At 39.9% G+C, this 20,446-nt stretch overlaps 1 protein-coding gene across 1 annotated transcript in view; it reads left to right on the top strand.

Annotated features, from left to right (window-relative positions):
• Window positions 1-20,446, top strand: part of gabrb1 (gamma-aminobutyric acid type A receptor subunit beta1) — a 60,241-nt gene that overhangs the window by 17,371 nt on the left and 22,424 nt on the right. Inside the window, 2 exon segments of the mRNA XM_051947043.1 lie at window positions 10,909-10,991; window positions 19,655-19,798. Coding sequence (XP_051803003.1) covers window positions 10,909-10,991; window positions 19,655-19,798 — 227 coding nt within the window.

Below are 20,446 nucleotides of genomic sequence, written 5' to 3'. Positions count from 1 at the left end.
TTAAAGCACACAAGTATTACCAAAATGTATGTGAGTATCGAAAGTAAAAGCACTCCCACCAAATTGTTTGTACCAAACAGGTCTCTCTCTACATTGTCAGCATACTGCTGACAGATCATAGACACAAGTCAGCATGTAGGTCTTCTAAATTGGAAGTCTTTTCTTTCTTAAGTGGTTCATCTTAAATTGTCTTTAGTTACCTTTTATCTCAAAATCAAACATTGTTGTGTAGTTAACTTTCTTAAGAAGCTATGCGTCACATAGTTGCTTAGCGCCCCATTTTCTCCTTGTGTCAAACTGTGTCGGAATTCTAACCACCCTGTAGTCACAGGTGAAGCTTGCATTCCCTCCTCTCCAAGCTTTCTGTCAGCAAGACAGTACCATAAATTGATGCGCTAGATTGCAGTGCACATGTCTCTCTAGTCTGCCTGTGTCCCTAACCTAGGTGGGGACAGCATCTCTTGTTCTGTGTTTGTCGTTGCTTTATAAATGTGTGTATTTCATTTTCATTTTTGTCCGGCTCAGAAGAAGAGTGATGTTTAGACACTTTAGCTTAGAAAGCTCAACCATATCACATGTGAATATATGTACATATCTGTCTGCATGAAATAAAACTTAGGCTTTCCAGCAGTAACCTCTATTGGACCAATCCAGACAATATTTTGGATAAACAGGGTAGCACACACCAGTGAACCTTTAAAGTGTTTAGAAATGGTTTCATACCTTTGCTCCAAACAATGCATCATAAGATCACAGAGGTCTTCATGACCTTTACTGGATGTGGGACCTTGTAGAGATATGTTTTACTCTTTCTAAAATGTAATAATATTAATAATAATAATTATGTAGTCCAGAAAAAATTGAAAAATGTTTAAGCAAGAACTAGGTATAGAAAAACAGATGTTTTGAAGATGGAAAAGCCCAAACATTCTTTTAAAATAGGACAGAGGGCCTCATTGCTACCTTGTGAAATTTGGTAGTTACTAATTTGACTGAATCTAATGTACACTTTGGTGGTTATTGTTGAAAAATAAAGAACAGTAATGAAAAAATAATGTTTTAATTTGTTCCTTGTGTAAAAGAAACAACTGATACACAATTAACAAGTGATGAACTCAAAACTTTAGTTATATTTAAATACAGAACTGCTATGAACAAAATGTGTTTCAAGTTTCAAAAGTTAAAAAAAGTTTCAAAAGTAAAAGTACTTATTCTGCAGAATTTAGCTTGTTAAAATATTATGTAAATGAAATATTACTAATGCACTAACATGGTAACAGCAATTTAACATTGAATTTATCGACTGTTGTGCAGTTTAGCAAATAATAGTACATTATTTTTTAACTGCTGATATGCTTTGTGTGAAATATTAACTAGTTAAAAACCTACAGACAGTCAGAGGAATAGAAATGGAAAATTATATGAAACGCATAGTGCAAATGCAACTTCCTTATGTGTACACTACTTAACTAAGTACAGAAATACAGTACAGCGCCTATAAAAAGTATTCACACACTTGATTGATAATTTGTGGCTGGACTTGGCAAAGGCTGTTCACTCGTAATCCTCATGTAACCTGACAGAACTTGAGCAATTTTGCAAAGAGGAATGGGCTAAAATTGCAGTGTAGCAATGTACAAGACTGACTGAGGCCTACTTACACAGGTTTAATGCTAAAAATCAAATTAAAGGTGCCTTAAGGTTTTCCAAGATAGCGTTGTTCTCTGAGACAAGCTTTAGCTTTTATCTTGTTCATGTCATTTTTGTCTTTTCATGTATGGTTTGTTGGAGCTCGTGTTGACCATGACTGAAAGACTCACAGAGGACTTTTGACAAAAAATTTTCTCAACTCCTTCCCGGAGCTACAGCTCCATGCTGCAGTGACGATGGGCCAGGCTGCAGGAGGGGAGGCTGACACAGAAACGTGGCAGGCAGGGAGGAGTAGAACAGAGAGGCAGAGGACGACATAAACTCCATACTCATACTCTTTGCCAGAGTCTGCAAAACAAGATAAAGATCTCTTCAGTCGACAGGCTATGCAAAGGTACATCCAGGAATGTTCTGTTCTATGTTTCTGTGAAACGAGGCTTGGACAGAGGACCACTGATGAGGCCATAACACCGTCACCGTCTACACTGTTTAGCCAACCGCAGTGCTACGAAATGCGGTAGAACCTGCAGGGGAGGAACAGCAATCTTTGTCAAGCAATCCTGGGACATGGTACCAATGTGGTAACATCACAGTTATGTTCTGAAGATGGGGAGTATACATCGCTCAATCTTCACTAGGGTCGTCGAGGGGGCTGGAGCCTATCCCAGCTGACTTAGGGAGAAGACAGGGGACACCTTGGACAAGTTGCCAGTCTGTCGCAAGGCTATATTTCCAGACAAACAATGACATTTGTGTTCACACCTATGGGCAACTTAGAATCACCAGTTAACCTGAGCATATTTTTGGACTGTGGGAGAAAGCCGGAGTACCTGGAGAAAACCCACACATGCAAACTCCAGGCGAAGACCAGGACACGAACCTTGGATCTTCTAGCTGCAAAGTGAAAGTGCTACCCACCACGTCACTGTGCTACAAATGCTACAGCAATATTCAATTTTGGGGGGGGGATGTGACCTATTCTACTACACCTGACCCACACTAAAAGGTTCAAAACTTATGGGTCCTGGATGATGTGAACTGATCATGCACTGGCAGAACTGTGAGGTTTGTTTGGATGCCATAGATCTGAACATTTTTAATCAAGCCACAGATAGTTTACATGACTACACAGCTAATGACTGGTGTCATCTGCATCCTCTACCTGACTATACACCAAGCAGCCACAACATTAAGACCACTGACAGGTAAAGTGAGTAACATCAATCATCTTGTTACAATGCAACATTCTGCTGGGACACTTTGAGTCCTGACAATCATGTGGATGTTTGACATGTGCCACTCACCGAAGCATTGCAGGTCCAGAAACCACAGACGTCGTTAACACCTGTCTTACACAGAAAACAGTCCCATGCATCTGTAAGACCTCTCTCAGTCCCCCAAAAAACAAACACCAGCTGCCATTAAGTGTGTGGAGAAGCTGGTTTTATGACACATGAACTCTGCAGTTCTAGACAAAGTTGACCTCCTTCAGTTTGCCTACAGTTCAAATAGGTCAGTGGATGACATGGTGGCACTGGCATTTCACTTATCCTCCGACATTTCGATACTGAAAACACATGCGCATGGCAACTGTTCCTGGATCCTGGCACAACAGTGTTTTTTCCAGCCACTGTCACTGTCTGGCTAGTGGCTCAGGACACTGAGGGGAAAGAGGTACCTCACTCCAAAACCCATTCAAACTCTGACATTCAACCACTTCTCTGGCCACTTCCTATCTCCCCAAAATCGATGTCTTTGTTCTTTACCGATTCATGTGCAAAATGACTACGGTCATCTTGGTAATGTTATGAACCAACATGTGCAATATCTCACCTGCACGCTATAAAAGGTGCAATTCACAGTGTTTTTTATTTAACATTTCTATCCAGTGTGCTTTTTGTAGTGTGTACTTATTTTATTCTTATAAAGTATATTTGTACATAGCTTCTCTGCTGCTCTTACTTGTATCCCTTTATTCTTTGTTTTTACAAAGCTGACTTTAAGAAATGCACGAAGAACTCCAATGTACCTGTTCTGTAATGTACCCATGTAAATGGCACTAAACTCTATTCTAATTCTAATCTGCTGCATACTGACTGAAGAGGAGCAAATGCATATGCAGTCACTTATTTGGTACTTTATATTTTCAATGAATTTACATTACTTTGTAGTAATAATCTTTGACATGAGTCTTTTTTATGAGTTCACATCAAAAAGCCAAATTAAATTGATATGAATCTGTGCTGAAAAACCATAAAAGGAAACACTTCTAAGGTAGTGAATACTTTTTATAGGTGCTATGTTAATCTGTCATGTCTGTAATATGTAAAGTCAAAATTACACTTCACATAATCTCCCAAACATACAGGCTGTGATAATATTAGCCCTATGTAAACCAGCATGATTTTGTTTGTCAGGCTTTTTGATTTATTTGTGCAAGATGAGTCTGCCAGATTAACAATCAGCAATAACTGATTAATTGCAGAAATACATAAAATACAGCTGATAATTTTCCATATGTTGATAAAACTGTTAACCATTGACACTTAATGTTTGTTGCAAAATCAACTCTTTTACATTAGAAGTTTAAGAACAAATAAGGTAAACACCACTACTAAAGTGGAAATTTGATTGCACATAACAATGAAAAATTTAAATTTGCTGTTCAATGATTGACCCAACAAAAATTCAAAGTATTAAATAGCAACTAACTTTGTTGTCTTTGACAGTAAATCACCTGTACCATTATTAATTTCTTCTCCTTGGTTTAATATCAGATCATAGCTGATCTACATAGTGTAATTATTTACTAACTGTAGTTGATGTTTTTCTAGCTGCTGGACTCACCTGCTGAACTGGAACAGATGCCCACAAAATACTGTTGCAGCTATTTTAGTAGTCCAAGAAAACTGCCAATATTTACTGCCACCTCTATAAAGAATGTATACTTAGAGCAGAGTGTTGCAGATACACTTCATTAGTTTAGTTGGAATATTGTTGGAACCATGTCATCAAAGTCCTGGCACTCTTAACGTTATCAGTGCCTCTTTTGACAAAGGAATCCGGCCTTTGTTCGCATTTGAGAAAGTCAAGTAGCTAGCTAAACCAGACAGCTGCCAGACATTTTTTTACGACTTCACGCTGCAGAGTTCATTAACATGATTGTCACAGTTAGCAGTTAGACAGCGGGGAGGTCTGCTTGTTTTATGGACCCTTAGCCAGCAAACACAAGTGTAAATACATTGTATTGAATACAAAGAGGCTCCACCTGAGGGTTAAAGTTAGAGCAATTTTACAATGCAAATACATTTTCTGACATGCATATGCCTGATTTTCTTTTTGTTGATTAAATTAGTAATGGGAATTAATGGATTAACAATGAACTATTAACATCCCTATTCTACACCTTTGGAGCATGGAGACCCGTTCATAGAAAATTCATCTATCAGAACAAAAAAACCTCATACCAATATAGACACGAAGTATTTTCAGTCCAAAGATGTCTCAGGAAGAACTCTTTTGTGATCAAAGAAATAAAAGAATATCCTTCAGTGTTAACAGTGAGGATAGACCACTGTCTAACACTTCCATAGTGCTAAGCTTGCTCTGTGGCCGCAAGGCAGCTGCTTGATTCATGTCCTTTCCACTGCTGTCATGTGACATGACACTGGCTGTGCTGGTACTCTGTTACAGGAAGGGGACAAAAAGGCTGGCAGTATTCATCCCTGAATCTTTACTTATTTGAGCCAGAATACTGATTGTGTGAATAGTCACATGAATGGCCTTTCTTCTGTGCTTTGAAAGTTTAGTCCGTCATTTCAGCTATGCATTGTTTCCCATGGCTACACACTCATTCCAAATCACCTTTACAAAGTACTTACTATTGCATGTAGTATAAATACAAATGGGACGTACTACCTAATGATAATATGACACTTTCAGTTTTAACTGTATTGCTCATACTATATACCACACTTTGCAGTCACCTGTCTGTGCACGCCCAGTCGATTAAAGCTTTGTCATCATCATCATCATCAGGTCAAGTTTCCTCTGAAGCCTGTGACAGTTTTTCACCACAATTCCACCACTTAAAAACACAGACACTCTGACCTCCCCAGAAAGTAGGACAGTTAATAAGAAACAATCAAACTGTTGCTGCATAGCAATGGGGGATATGAAGTGAGGCTCACATTTTCACATTAAAGTATATATGGACTAAACAACTGCTTTTCTGATCTCTGCTTCGTGTGCGTGTACATACTGCAGACCCAAAAAGAAGTTCCTTTATCACCTATCCAAAACTCACCTCTGTAGGCTGTGGCTCAGGTGGTAGAGCGGGTTGTCCAATGATCGAAGGGTTGCCGGTTCGATTCTCGCTCTCGCATAGTCATGTGCTGTTGTGTCCTTGGACAAGACACTTTACCCGCCTTGCCTCCAGTGCTGCTCTCAGACTGGTGTATGGATGCATGTGGTGGTTGGAGGGGCCATAGGCGCGGATTGGCAGCCACGCCTCCGTCAGTCTGCCCCAGGGCAGCTGTGGCTACAAGTGTAGCTTACCACCACCAGAGTGAGAATGTGTGAATGAATGAATAATGGATCCATTGTGAAGCGCTTTGAGTGCCCAGAAAAGCGCTATATAAATCTAATCCATTATTATTTAGAAACAAAGTTAATGTTTTACCAAAATATCCATATTTCTTGTATGGACCCATAGTGTCATCTAGCGACATTGGATGGTCCGGCGATATCAGAATTGAATCAGTATTAACAACTCTATTACCATTGATTTAATGTGTGAAATGTGAAATTGGTAATATTTAAAACTGTGCACTTCAACAGCGTACAGTTGTAAACTTGTGACATATCCTCCCACAATAACATATATTCTTTGCATCTAGGCATATTTATATCTTGCCTCTATGTTTTGTGTAGCCTACATGATTTGTTAGGTATATGTATATCGTTGATCTTTTATTCCATGCTGATTGGTCATGCTGAGAGAAGGCTAGATCGTGTTTGCGCGTGTAATATATTTTTAATTTGATTTAAGAAATGCAGCTTTTTGTCCTTCCAAAGAGGAAAGAGAGAAGGATTAGATTACATCAAGATTTGCGTCAAACTTATCTCCACATCCTGATGCACCCCCGACCAACTTTGGAGGACAAAAGCAGAGCAGTTTTTGTTCACTCTCTTGTTTTCCCTTTTGTTGGTCTTGATGCTTAGCTCTTTTGTTTTTCATGTCTTTAATTCTTTGTGTGGGAACTGAAATCAGTTTAATCACAACTTTAGAGTTTTAGCTAACAGACTGATCAACATAATTTTAATCAAAGTCTCTTTGAGATTTAGTCTATATTGATAGTTTTCTCAGACAAGCTGAGAATGGTGCCCCTAAATTACTAAGTGCAATGTAGCTACATTCGTAGTTATCCATCCATCCATCCATTCTCTATACACCACTTTATCCTCACTAGGGGTGGGGTGTGGGGGTGGGGTGTGTGTGTGCTGGAGCCTATCCCAGCTGACTCAGGCAAAGGCAGGGGACACCCTGGACAGGTCACCAGTCTGTCTCAGGGCTACATATACAGACAAACAATCACACTCACATTCATACCTACGGACAGTTTAGAGTAGTCAGTTAACCTCAGCATATTTTTGGACTGTGGGAGGAAGCCGGAGTACCCGGAGAAAACCCACACATGCACAGGGAGAACATGCAATCTCCATGCAGAAAGAGCCCAGGCCAGGATTTGAACCGGGGATCTTCTTGCTGCAAGGCGAAAGTGCTAACCACTAGCCCACTGTGCAGCCCCATTCATAGTGAAGCTACACTAAAAACAGTGAAAACTGGGAGAAGTCATTCTCTTGTTGGGTGCTGTTTCCATGAAACCTTGAGGATGGCATGAAGCATTCCAGTGGAGCTGCTATCCAGGTTAGATTTGAAATGTTTTGCGAGCGTCCATGCAGTCAAATCATGCAGATGTATGGATTCAATAACGCCTTGGAAAAAAATTGCCTTTTCATGTCATCTGAAAGATTAGATTTCGAAATGTTTAGCTGTGAGATGGAAGACCACCCTTTTGCAATTGTTGATGACACCTTACTGCTAAGGTATTTGAAATTTTGTACTCGATTAATATTTAAATGAGACAGTGAATTTATTCTTCCTGTAGTATTGATGGACATAAATTCATTTAAAGTCTACATTTACAAAGAGACCAATATGACAGAGGCATTTTCAAGTTTAGAAGTTTATTACAATGGCAGAAACGACATGATACAAGTAGAGATGAGTAAGTAAAAGCAAAATAACTAAACAGATGGCCTTCCAAATTCACACTAAAGGATAAATATTCTCCAAACTAAGTGGGGAAATACAAACACAAGCAGGGATAACTGGGTGAGAGCAGAGTCAGAACTGAGAACTAGAAAACCTAATAAAGAAATTGGCAAAACTGCAAAAATCAGGAAATACTCTTAACTAACAACAAGGGGGAAACCAATGGAAATTCATATGAATGAACTAAAGCGAGACCAACAAAACAAGGATATTCACAGGATGGGTAAACTTAACTAGAGGAGCAGGCAGGCTCAGAGAAGTCGGCAAATTGAGCCCGAGCTGGCGAAGGCTGAGGGAATGACAGAGCAGGGCCAGCAGCAGGTACGGGCAGGATCTGGGTGGCATGTGTGCTGTCATTGCAGGATGGTCTTGGTGAATCCAGCGGTATGGTGCATATAGGTATTAGACAGATCAGGGAGTGGCGGTCAAATGAGTTTTCATTGTCTGTGGTCTGGCAATATGTAGGTAAATGAACTGGGCTTTCATGGCACATGGTGATTGAACGCAGGTGTGCTGTTACATGTGTCAATTTGTCCATTGTGAAGTTCCCTTATTTGATGTTTAGCTTATTTTAAACAATTCAGACAGGAACTTTGTCAGATTTAACCATTTATTTTGGACTGACATACATTGGTGTCTGGTGGTGACTGTGACAGTCTGAGATCACAACCCCCCCAGCAGAGCCTAAGATTCACATTTAAATTGATACAGTGTGAACACAGAAACAAGGAGACCAACTTAAATGGTCATCAGTCAACAAAATCCAATTTACATGGTTTTAACATACAGTTATGAACAATCTTTATCCGAAAGTCCCATAAAATATGAGAAACATCCATTCCCTTGATTCTTTCTTCCTCTACGGATTAGAAATCATCTCTCTAAGTGAGCATTTCAGGTTTGCGGCTTGTTAAGATGACAAGAAAACATAAGCTGGCTCATTGTCCTATTCCACAGACTGAACAGAGTAGATGCAGAGGTGTGCTGCAGCCCTCTATGAGATTATGAGCTATGATATTGAACCTTTAAAAAGGAGGAGGTTGGGGAGGAGGAGATTTGTGCATCTTTAGAGTCTTGTGTAGCTGCGATGTGGTGAGCACGGAGCGGGCAAAATGAATGAACGTTGCTTCAGTTAGAAAATACACTGGTGGGCTGGACTTTAGAAAATCATTGGACAGAAAAAAAGCCTTGTGACATCCTGACTCCATGCCTGAATGAGGGGAAGCTTCTTCTGTTCTTTTGAAGTTCTTGGAGGTTTGTCGTGAAGGTTTAGGAAGTGATCTTTTCAGCCCATTTTTTTCTAGTTTGAAGCCTAATTTTGCAACCTGTTGACAGTTTGCCAAGCAAGAGCAGATTGTTTGTTCACTGCATCACATGTGATACTGATTTTACTTTGAACATATTCAAAGTAAGTTTCATTAAGATCTTTATGTGCTTTCAAGAATTTGGTTTGATTTTGTTTTGTTGGATTTGCCTTTTTTAATTGTTCATGTTGGGTCTCTTTTTGATTTTCATTCAGGCTGTCTCTTAACTTTTGGTTTGACTGGGACATGGTTTTCAGCTGCAAGATTGTGGACAAAATTTGGGCCAATCATAACACCGTGTTTTCTGGGATTTTGCAGTTTTACTTACACGCAAGCTGAGACGGAACTTAGTGAGAACTCTGTGATCAGAATTGACTCCCAAGAAGATGTGTGCTTCACACTTCATAAAGCTGTTCATGCACTTCTGATTTACCATAGTGTAATCAAGCTGTGCCTTGGTTGCATTCAAATAGGTGAATATCCAAAGTTTGTTTTCATTTTTTCTTAAATCTGGTGGTCAGTATGGTCCATTTGTTTTCCAATGCAAAATCAATGAGATGTTCATATCCCAGGGTAGGGTGGATAAGGGTTGATTTCACTTGCCATTGGTGTGATTGTAGGATTCGTTGAGGGCGGGAGCATCTTACCCTTACTTGTTTGGAACTGCCCACTTCCCAATCCATCAAGCTTGGGTGTTAAGCTTGTTACTTGGGTGAGACACTGTTATCATGCCTTCCACTGCACTGAGGTTTGTGAGTCATAATGGCCAAAAGAGCATGCTGGCTTCTGTACTGCAAATAGAGACTGGATGTAATAGGACATCTAGGTATTTTTGGCATGCTGCAGTTGACATACTATGAATCTAGACATTCTAAGTATTTTTCTGATATACCAAATAGTAGAGTCGAAGTAGAGGCTTGAACCCAAGTGCGGACACCAAAGCAGACAAAGACCAATAAAAAAATAAATAAATCAAGGTTTATTAAACAACAGAAAAACTGAATCCAGTTCTGAATGGGGTAACTGAGCTCTGGATAAAGAACTGAACAAGAAGTATCCAAAACTCATTCAAAAAATGGGCAAAACTACAAAACCAAAAGGAAAATTCTAAACTAACTAAGATGGGGAAGGCAATGGAAAACTGATATTAAACAACTAACCTAAGGTAACAAAATGGGAATACATACAAACAGAAAACTGAACTATAGGGATGAACAGGCTCAAGGGAGTTGGGGTCTGATGAGACAAGCCGGAGCAGACCGAGGCAAAAGATTGCCAGAGCAGAGCCGGCGGCCAACAGAGGCTGATGTGGGAAGTAGTACAGGGAAGCTGCAGCCATGACTTCAACAGAGCATGTTTAATTCTAGGCTCAGAAGGGAGTATGTGCAAAAAATAAGAATTATTGTTCATTTTTTCATTAAATATTTTCCTCAAGCATTAGGTAATTTAATGCATTCCTCTTTTGACATCTTTTGTTGTGGATTGAATTGGCCACATATACATGTGCATTAGGATTTTGAGTAGTGCAAGAAGTATTGAAATGATATAGTGTGTTAGAGCTTATCTTTATTTTTTCTTTAGATGTCAACGTGTGATTGAAAATTGTATTTCTTTAAGGATCACCACTACAGCTGCCTGTATGATGGACCTACGCAGATACCCACTAGATGAGCAGAACTGCACTTTGGAAATTGAGAGCTGTAAGTAGCATTGACTTTGCATATGTGTTTGTGTGCACGTGAGTATCCATAGCCACAATGCTGTTAGAAACATAGACTGACTTTCCTCACCAGTTGTTTGGACACACGATAACTGCACCAGCCCATTTTTATTCTACTAGTCACACACTTGTAAGCAAGACACATAGCTGTTTAAACTCCTTTGCTTGGGGCAAAAATTCACTCCCAACCTGAGAAGAGCAGTCCATAGAGTAATATATAAACAAAATGTGTTCAAACACTTACAGGAATACTTCTCTGTAATTTGTTGTAACTATCAAATCCAATGAGCTGACAAGATCCCAAATCCCAGAAAAGATTGTGGTAGAAAGTATCCAAAAGGCCACTGAAACTTCCTATAACACTCCTTTTCCAATATTACTAATGCGGTCTTCACTCTTGACTTTTTAAAATACACCACTTCAAATATAGGCTACAGCATGGCGAGAACGAGTGTATTTATGTAGGTTGTGGAGAAACTGTGACATACTGAACAGATCAGTATCAGAGAGGCTATATGGCTGGATGGAAACGTTTCTCTTGTATTTTTTCTCCATATTCTATGTGTGGAAAGTGTGCTTATATTTAACTCTGCCACCTCCAACCATTTGCTGCCAAATATTTGTACAGTGATACAATTCTTTTCACTTATTTGTCCAAAGTACATTAATATTATTACTATGAATACACAGTCTTATCAGTTGGCAAATATTCACTTTTCAAAAAATCTCTTTTTATACTGTTCTTGTCTATACAGTAACTCAAGTCAGAATCCATTAGCTTTAGAAGACTATTTGGTCAAATACTGACCTACCCAGTTAAAATGCCACACATAATATACAGTAGCCGTTCATCTCCCTCTGGAAAAAGGAGAACCATTTTCATCTGGAACCAGATGCATAAATGATATGTTCACATGCACAAAAACGCTAAAATCATGCTAAGAATCATTTATAGGCAGAATTTAAAATTGCCAGATTTCAAAACATTGTCTAATCAACAGCATATTTTTTATTTACCTCTGTGCTATGAATTATTGTTCATCTCTCTGATGCTTAAATATGATGACCTGAATATCATCGTCATGATGGCTTTGGATGAGTTGTTTTTAGATCTTTGAAAACCAGCTTCATATATCAAGACGGGTCACAGTTAAAGACCTATTAACTTGTTGGGAACCTGGCGTCTGTCACTTGTAGATGAAAGTTTTAATTTAAAAGTTTAAGTAAAAAAGTTAAAGTACAACAATAAACACATTCATAAAAAAAATCATATAGTGAATGAGAAGTTCTTCAATGAGCACACATTGTACAAGAGGAGAAAAAGGCAGGAGTGCCAGCCTCCACTGTGGGCCACCAGAAACTTTGCCACAGGATCTATGCAGTTCACTTCCTGGGATAGCCTAGCCGTGCTAGACAACCCACGGCAACGAATTTAATTCTCTGCCAGGGTGGGTCGAGTTACCCTCCGTAAGGCTCGAGGCTGGATTCTCCTAAAACTGGCCGGACGAATCACCATGAAGTGTAGAGTCAGAAGGCGAGAGTAACGAAGTGACGACAGAGGCGCGACGATTCTGACAGAAACAACCAGCGCACAATAAACAGTTATCTTTCGACTCGGCTTTGGCCACAGCCCTTAAAGATTTGAAGCTAAAATTCAACTTGAAAGATAAACAACGGACGGCACTGAAGTGTTTCATTGAGAAGAAAGACGTATTTGGACTTATGCCGACGGGATACGGCAAATCCTTAATATACCAGTTGGCTCCGCTGGTTGGGAAGCTAATGGGACTTAGCCACAATCCGCCGGCGCTCTAGGAACTCCGTCAGCCTATTCGTTGCACTGACTGGTTGTATACCTACCCAATTGCTGCAGAGTGATTTGAAAGACAACCTTTTAGCCCGCCTCCCTCCCTATCGAGCGGCCCTAGACCCTTGTGCCTTCAGAATTCAGAACATGGGTCTAGCGCGGCTAGGCTATTCCTGGGAGGCAGAGAACCCAGAAGTCTGCCCCAGCTGGAGAACCTGGGAATACACAGAGTACAGGGCCAAATGGACCATTACCTGGGTCGGGAATAGAGGCGGATGCCTTAGAGACACACTGGTCAGAGATGGAATGTGGCTTAACTTTCTTGGAACCTAGATGTTAAGTGAGGGTGACGTTGGCCAGACGTGAGTTTAGTCATGTAGTTGTTTGGATACTCGCTAGCTTCTTAAAATCAGTCCAAATAATGAATTGTTGCTCAGCCATCTTATCCCAGTGCCTCCATTCCAAAGATAATTTCATAACCAACAACTACAATTCAAAACATTGTAGTAGAGCTCAGGGGGAACAAATAATGAAACAAGAATGCACAAGAATGGAGTCTTGGACAGAGCATTCGAAAAAAAATTGTCCCACCTCAATGTCAAAAGCATTTACCTTAACAATATACTGGTGTGAGGGGTCTATTTGGATAACCATTTGAGGCACCTCTTGAGTTTGACAAGGGCTAAAGGAGACCAGACAAATGATGAAAAAAAGAGTAGTAGTCCCAAATGCGACAGCAAACCAAGACAGAAATGCTAAGAAACCACTGCAGCTGCTTTAGGGAAGTTGGCTTTGACAACTGCACGAGTGCCTTTATCTTTTCAAAGGCTGTCTTCACAAAATATATTGTTCAGTTCCAGATACCCGTTACTAAATGTTTTGTTTCTATGTAAAAACACTGTGATCTGGATGTTGTAATGTTTAAATGATAAACTGAGTCATAATGTTTTTCTCAAGAAATTTCAGGTCGTTTATAATGTTTTGTAAAAAGATCATCCTTAAATGTGAACATTTTCATAATGTACTTTTTTAAAAATTAAAACAAAGGAAAAAATTGGATTTGTGGTTATTTATAAGTAATTATGATGTGATTTTACTGGTCCAGCCCACTTGACATCAAATTTGCCTGAATGTGGCCCCTGAACTAAAATGAGTTTGACATGTCTGATCTAAACAATAAAATCAATGCACTTGCATTACTTGGCATTTGTTTTCTCAATAGTTTGGCAAAACCATTTTCAGTATGATGTGCAACATTTCATTTTCTTTTGCAATACTTTTCTTACATGTGTAATATTTCACATTCATGACAACATTGTCAATGAAATGCACATTACATTTTTCATTTTATTTCTCAGGTCCAATATTTCAGTTTCACGTGTAGTATTTCATTATCATTTGTAACATTTCGTTTTCATGTACTACATTTTGAATATCTAGTGTTTCATTTTCATCTCATCCTTCAGGCGCAATATTATTTTCATATGCAACTTTTAAGCATCATGTGTGATGCTACGTCAGTATCAGCCTCAGTATCATAGCCAGCATTACTTTACACTGCTTTGTTCTAGCCTTGAATTAGTTTCCTTAATTTATTTCAATACTGAATTGCTTTTCTACTGCTGTCTTGTATAATCTCGGAAATAAAGATAAAGTGTTTGAGGAAGTCACGAAGGGCATCGTTGACCCCAGCCTTGTCAGGGCATTGGTGAGACCATTTGTCTCTCAAAGTGACTGAGGAGACTATTAAAGGCTGTCTTCTGTTCAGTGCCCTCCCATGCCTGAGCAGTCTGTATGCATTCCTAAGTCCAGCTTAAAAAAAATTGTTGCTCAGTGAAGGGGTACTTATTTTTCATAGTGAAGTTACTGAAGCCATACTAATTAATAAATCAATGTAGGGAGCACTTTACTTCTTTTGCGGAAACAAGAAACCTTGACCAAGAGGGGAAAATGAGCGTAAGATGAATGTGGCACATGGAAGTCACTGATATACTTTTTCATAGCTTCTCTCCCCCAGAAAGGAAGAGGGTACATAGTCAACTGAATCAATCAATCAATCAAACTTTATTTATATAGCACTTTTCATACGGAGTTGCAGCACAAAGTGCTTCACAGATTAAAAACAATCCCACTCCACCCACTCCACCCGCTAACCCGTCTTCCCCAAACCCAAAGATATAACACAAAAACACAGTCACACTATAACCAGACCCACCCCCCTTCTCGCCCTCAACCATACACTAATGCAATGAATATTAAAATATAATATAAGGCTGGGCAGAGATGAACCAGAAGAGGAAACGCACCCAAGGAGCCGTCTGCACCGAGAGCAGCAGGTCGCCCATGGCAACCAGGGCTCCAACACAGGACACCGAGAGGAGGAGTGGGAGTGACCCCCAAACCTCCGCCAGGAACCCACAGCACAGCACCCTGACAGCCACAGGCGAGCCACGCTCCCGATGCAGAGAGCTCCCTCAGAGGAAACATTGGAATAAGATAAAAATGATAAGAGCAGATAAAACATAGAAACATAGAACCCATTATAAGATAATAAAATAAATAAATAATAATAAATAAAATAAATACGTACACCAATAAATGACAAATAATCGATTACCAATAATCGATTACCAAGTCAAAGCTAAACTGAAAATAAATATTAAAAGCTTGATTAAAAAGGTGGGTCTTGAGCCTGCTCTTAAAAATATGAACATTCTCTGCATCCCTGAGCTCCTGCGGCAAGTCGTTCCAGAGTTTAGGGCCATAGAACTTAAAAGATATCTCCCCCTGAGTCTTTAAATTGACATCAGGAATTTGGAGGAGACGCTTGCCAGAGGAGCGCAGGGTCCGAGAAGGTTTGTGGGTAAAAACAGTTCTGAAAGATAAGAAGGCCCAAGACTGAAGGGCAGGAGGACTCCAGTAAGCAGATTAATGATCTCATCATCAGGGTCTTGTGAACCCATTAATTACTAAAAACCTCCTGTAGGCCATGATATTTAGGTATAATGACAGAGAAATCAAGGATTTCAGTGATTTGAGAGATGGCAGTGACCCCGACTGCAAGACCGACAGACTGCAGGCATGAAGAACGACAGAAGAAGGAACTTCAGATGATTATCTTAACAAAGAACGAGTGGATGTTGAAATTATGCTGTCTCCACTATGAGTGACCCAAAACCAGATGACCAGAAATAATAAGAAGGGTTTGGTGTATGAAGATAGTAAAGTTTCCTGTGAAGAATTTTTTTTATCTGACAGAGAAAGAGGGGCCTCAGGGAAAGCTTAGCTTGTTGGGGCTGTTGCTTCCAATTGGGTTAAGAAGACTTGTTCACCTGATCAGTAGTTCTAGGCATCTATTTAGAGAGAGCGCAGATGTTTGCCATGAGGTTTCCAGTGAATCTGCTCATGTTAACACAGGAAGAACTTGACGGGGGATGACTTTTTGATGGACTCTAAGGGCTTCTGTTTGATTACAAGTCCAGGACACTGACTTATAACTGCAAAGGTTAAGAAAAGTTTTGTCATGCTGTTCACCCCCATCTCTGCCCCACCTGTGGTGAGGAGTGGCTCACCTTTTTCCAATCTGCACTGCTGTAAAAGAAGGGCTGTGGCTTATGAGTGCGTTCTGCCCCTGTACTTCAGTTTCCTGTGTCATGCCATGGGCATGAATGTTTTACCCTGGGAACTTCCTGTCCTTGACAACTTTCCTAGCCTTGCGATATTTGCTTCTGGTTTGTTCCCTGTTCCTGCGTCCATTTAGATTCATAAGATTCAGTCTGTACTACCTCCTAGTTAATTGTCTGTTCTGGGCTTTCGTAGTTCTCCCTTCGTGTTTATATCGTCAATGGTGTAATTCTCCAGTATTCCTTTAGTCGTCGCTATTGTACCATAACCTTAGTTTCCTGTGTTTATGTATCCCATTCTTTCCTTTCAGCTATTGCATCCCTATTGTATTTAAGTACTACAGCAAAAAATAATCCAAGGAATGTATTTCAATTAGGCTTGGGCGGTATCCAAATTTTGATAATGTCAAATTTCTTTCACATTTTACCGGGGTATACGGTATTACCGTGACTATTACCGTTACTGGCTTGTGCCTTCACGTTCGGAAATTGAATACTCGCAGCAGTGAGTGGGTGGTTGATTCAGAGATGCGTCCTTAGGTTAGAGGTGTTTCCATCTCTCGCAATCACCTTTTGATCATCAGTATTTACCGGCTCTCCTTTCTCGTTTGCCTGGAACCCGAAATACTCCCAAACTGCAGAAGTTGTGTTCTTTTTTGACACCAAGTTACTCCGTGCGGAATCTGCCATCTCCCCCCTCTCTGTCTCCTTCATGCTGTCACGTGATGACGTCCCATTCATAAACTTTATGGAAAGTCTCCAAAAGTAGGCTAAAACATAACTGTTTAAGTAAAACTGAAAATTCAACCACACATAAGTGCTACTGGACAGAGAATAAATTATAGGCATTAAATGACTTTTATTTAATATTTAATCCTTATGTTAACCTTTCCTGGTCAGCTCCCGACCGTGATCAGGAAGCCCAGGGAGGACAGTTCTCCAGGGCCGAAGTTATTGTTGTTACTTCGGGGTTAACCCCCTTCACTTCCTCAGCAGTCGTAGAAGGCAAAGACACAGGAGCCTGGCCTTATTGAAGAATACTGCAGCCTTTATTGTAAATTAACTGCGGCTTAACCATACAGTCACGCTAACCCAGTAGCTACACACCTCTTCTCTCTTCCTCCCCGAATCGACTGCCGTCTTCCTCGCTCACGCTGCATTCAGGGTCGCTCGGACATCTCGCTCTCCCCCTCTCACACACACACGCTGCTCTCTCTCCCTCTCTCATAACGGAGCCACACACTCTCATAACACTTATCTCCTGTATAAGAGCATTGCATTTTTTTCATGACGGTATTGGAACTGATACCGCTGCTATTTTTAAACACCGGCAGTATACGGTATTACTGTAATACTGCCCAAGCCTAATGTAAATATTAGCTTTTCTCCCCCAAACTGATATACACTCAATTTACTAACATGTAAAGTTATGTTGTGAAGATATGAACAGCACTCTGCTCACATTATGAACAATCATGACAATTGCCTAAACAATCTAACATTAGCCGAGATAATATAGCAATGACAGTAACATTTCAGAATTTTCACATTTTGATGGGATGATTTAATGTTAAACTGATGATCATTTACCTTTAATTCTTTGTGCAGATCTGGATGCCTATGTTTGTTATGCAGATAATTTTTGCTCTGTTTCCTCCTTTAGCTTGAAATGCTCTGAGACACTCCGTAGTGTATAACTGCTGCTGCACCTGCACTTGTCACAGTATTTGTACAAGTTGTTGTTATTGTCCATTATCTCCAATACCTACATCATCTGCAGTACTCTCAGTATGATAACAAAGTACCATTAAGTTTTAAGATTTCTGGCATCAGTGGAAGTCTTGGTTGCCATTGCCATATATTTCTAATGGCTGAAATCTTTTTGAAAAATTCGTACATCCAGACTATAAGCTGTACCACTGCCAAAATCTAATCATTTGGTCCTTGTGTCAAGGTCTATGCACCTTTCATTGGTGGGATTTAAATCTCTTATTTTTTGAAATACTTCAGTCCAACTTTGTTTTTGATCACAGCCTTAATCCTCGAATAGAAGACACCAAGTTTCTCAATAGATATTCTGCCATTCTTCAAAAACAACCTTTTCCAACTGCTCTGTTCTGGAGAAGTTGAGTTGCTGTACTGTCCTCTTCGAAATACCCCAAATGTGTTCTCTTGTATTCATTTGTGACGATGAGCACAAGGTTGAGTTGTGGAAGTAACACTCTGTCTATGGCATCATTTTAGGAAGATGGCTAATAAATGGTACTATAGCTCATTCTATAGTTCCTGTTTATTGCTTGAACTATAGCTTTTAGTTGGTCATTGATCTCCCTGTGTCCTTTTCCATCTCTGTGAAGTCTCACAATCACATTTTTCAATATCTCTGGCAGTTCTTCTCCGCATGGACTGATAATGCAGACATGCAGATAGACACATTGTGTGTACCAGAACTGAGAACATTCTGATGTTGGCAGGTCATTTTTTGACCATGGGCAAGCAACGAGGCTTGTTGGAAAACCACAGATGTACTCAAGGTGTACTGACTTGTGTCTCAGTATTCACAGGTACATTCATTTTTCTTTCATTCTTACAAGCATCTAATTTGGGGCCTGTATTTCAATACAGACTTTGTAATAAATTAGTTTTTGAATGCTCATAAGAGGATATGCTCCACTGTTAAACAACAATAAATAAATAAATAAATATATGTTTTAAATGTCGACCTGTCCAGGGTGTCCCCTGCCTTCGCCCGAGTCAGCTGGGATAGGCTCCAGCACCCCCCATGACCCTAGTGAGGATAAAGGAGTGTACAGAGAATGGATGGATGTTTTAAATGCAGTTATTGAGATGTTAATTACTTGACATTACTTTGCTTTTAGTTGACATTGCAAGGATGTACTTACTTCTGCTGTACAGGTCATGCGATGATGTTTGAACCACCTTTAATTGCAGTTTAATGCAGTTAATGACTTTGCTTAGCAGTAAAACTGCTTCTTTTGAATGTCTTGACTTGGACTAAAGTCATGATTTGCCCAGGCTTGAATCTTGTGAGTGACATTTGGATGCGGTAGGCAAAGCCTGCCTCATTCACAAAACTGAAATCTTCAACCTATGTTTCACATTACAGTTCTGCTCTCCCACACTATGTTGTGGACAGATGTGCTTGTCTTTGTGTCATTTGAGGTTTAACTTGTGTCCCCCTGTCTCTCTCAGATGGATACACCACTGATGATATTGAGTTCTACTGGCAGGGTGGGAGCAACGGAGGCTCAGTCACTGGGGTGGAGAACATTGAACTGCCCCAATTCTCCATCATAGACTACCAGACCCTCTCCAAGAAAGCTGTTTTTGCCACAGGTAACCCACGGTTCAACCCTCTTGACTCATTAAAGGAAAAAGCATTTGCAAAGTATTAATTCCATTAATATTTTCCATTTGTAAGTAAGCAAAAACATAAAGTTTTTACTTTCTAATTAACTAATTAATTTTATATTTTATATACGGTATTGATCCCACATATCCCAGGAAGCTACGGGAACAAAACACAGAGTTAGACATACTAAAGCGTCCCTGGAGCAGGCAGAGTTAAGGTTCTTGCTGGGGACACCCCAGTGTCAGTAACCAGTAACCCAAAGCTACCACTACCCCAGTTGCTTCTGTTTTGTTGTTCATCTGATCTAGTTCACTAGAGATTAGAATGAGGAAGGTTGGGATTATGTCCACTAGCCAGTGGACATAATGAAGACTCTAATGTGATGTATCTGTTTAGGAAGAATTTTACTGACACTTAAGGATAATTCATGCTTTCTGGATCTGCAAATTTGTAACTTAACAGACTGCTCACAATGATAGCGTGCCCACTGGACATGTGCCAGGAAAAGTCGTGGTGGTTAAAACAAATGTTTGATATTAGGAGAGAATGTACAAAGAAAACCTTGGACTCCTAAGCCTTTGTAAGGCATCATTAACAGAGTTGTAATTGAAGGATGTATGAAGTCCTCCATT

The sequence above is a fragment of the Acanthochromis polyacanthus genome, chromosome 1 (genome assembly GCF_021347895.1).
Source record: "Acanthochromis polyacanthus isolate Apoly-LR-REF ecotype Palm Island chromosome 1, KAUST_Apoly_ChrSc, whole genome shotgun sequence".
In the NCBI taxonomy this organism is placed as follows: domain Eukaryota; kingdom Metazoa; phylum Chordata; class Actinopteri; family Pomacentridae; genus Acanthochromis; species Acanthochromis polyacanthus.
This window is presented reverse-complemented; position numbering and strand designations above follow the sequence as displayed.